The following is a 1,572-nucleotide window of genomic DNA, read 5'->3' as shown; positions in this document are numbered from 1 at the left end:
TCAGCTCTTCTTGGCCACCGAATCGCTTGCCCCCATGCCCTCGAAGAACGGGTGTTTGAGAGAGTCGGCCAGAGCCAGCCGTTTGGACGGCTCGTACTCCAACATGCTCCCTATCAGGTCGAACAACTGCTGGTGCTCCTCCGCCTCGGAGAGGAGGTACCGCCTCAGAGGTTTGCAGTTCTCTCGGACGTACTTCCCGGCCGATGACCTCTCGTCCCAATCCAGACAACCGCGGTAGAAATACTTCTGCTTCCGTGCTTTGCGTATCATCCTGGAGGGAACCGGTCCCAGTATTCTCTCCATCATGGCCAGATGCTCTCTGTTGTCGTGGGTCTGGAACAGGGTGAAGCCCAGATAGTACTCAAACAGGATGCAGCCGATACTCCACGCATCGCAGGGCTGGCTCCACCCCAGCTCCAGTATGACCTCGGGGGCGCGGTAGTGTCGCGTGGAAACCACGGCGCTGTGGTGCTCGTGGTCAAAGGTGGCACTGCCGAAGTCCACCACCCTCACCGCCGTGCTCTTCACCGTCCGCTCGTCGCGCTTCTTCTCCGCGTTGTAGGTCATCGTGACGTCTGAGTTGACGAACAGTATGTTCTCTGGCTTCAGGTCTGTGTGCGTCAGCTTGTTGTCGTGGAGGAATCTAACGGCCAGGCAGACCTGATAGGCCATGTGTCGGACCTGACTGATGGTGTAGGGGAGATAGCTGTTCTCCTTCAGGAAGTCGAAGGTGCTCACAGCCAGCAGCTCAAAGGAGAGGCACACGTGTCCGTAGTAGTGGAACCAGTCGTACATCTGAACGCAGAAGTGTTTATTCTCCGGGTCTTTCCGGTTGATTCTCTCCAGGACGTTGATCTCCAGTCGAGCCACCTCCTTGTACTTGTCCTTGTTCTTAATGATCTTCAGGGCGACATGTTGTCCTCCCCTGTGGCGGTCGATGCACTTCATGACCCTCCCGAACGTGCCTTCGCCCAGAATGCTGACGATCTCGTATCTCTCTTGCAGGACGTCTCCGCTCCGACAGATCAGGTGCCCTTCCCCGTCGTCCCTCGCACTCTGCTGCACCGGCGCCCGGCTGTCGCTCCGCGAGGACGACGGGCTGTACGACCTGGATCTTTGCCGTCTTCGTTTGTGACTACGCTCGCTGTCCTTCCAGCGGTATGACTCCTCACACTCGCGTTCCCTCTTCTCCTGGCCACGGCGGTAGGTGTACATGTTCGGGGAGAGGTTGCGCGGGTAGTAGCTCTCGGCGGCGCCGTACGGCGCCTGGTCGCGCCCCCTGTCCCCCTCCCTGCTGTAATCCGGTCGCCGGTGTCCTTCGCAGAACCTCCTGTCGATTGGCCGGCGCTCCACCGAGCGATTGTCGCGGCCGCTCCTCGTGCGGCTGTAGCTTCCTCCCTGTCTGTGTCTGCGTCCCCTCCTGTCTCTGTCCCTCTCCCTGTCTCTGTCACCGCTGGAGGACATGGATGGTGACCTCCAGCGCCTCTTCCTCCATCCTCTGCCTCTGTCCCTGTAGTGCTCTTGGTAGCATCTGTCTATGTCCGAGGGTGAGTGCCTTCTGGAGGGAGGCAT

The 1,572-nt window shown here is 59.6% G+C and overlaps 1 protein-coding gene across 1 annotated transcript; it reads right to left on the bottom strand.

Moving 5' to 3' along the window:
* On the bottom strand, positions 1–1,572 carry LOC308090949 (dual specificity protein kinase CLK2-like; the record flags this gene model as incomplete). The annotated part of the gene is made up of 1 exon (XM_080436222.1): positions 1–1,572. One exon carries the CDS (start codon positions 1,570–1,572, stop codon positions 1–3), a length of 1,572 nt encoding a protein of 523 aa, XP_080292348.1.

This window comes from Gymnoscopelus braueri (genome assembly GCF_963280865.1).
Source record: "Gymnoscopelus braueri genome assembly, chromosome: 8".
In the NCBI taxonomy this organism is placed as follows: domain Eukaryota; kingdom Metazoa; phylum Chordata; class Actinopteri; order Myctophiformes; family Myctophidae; genus Gymnoscopelus; species Gymnoscopelus braueri.
Note: the sequence above shows the minus strand (reverse complement) of the source record. Positions and strands in the feature narration are given on the sequence as shown.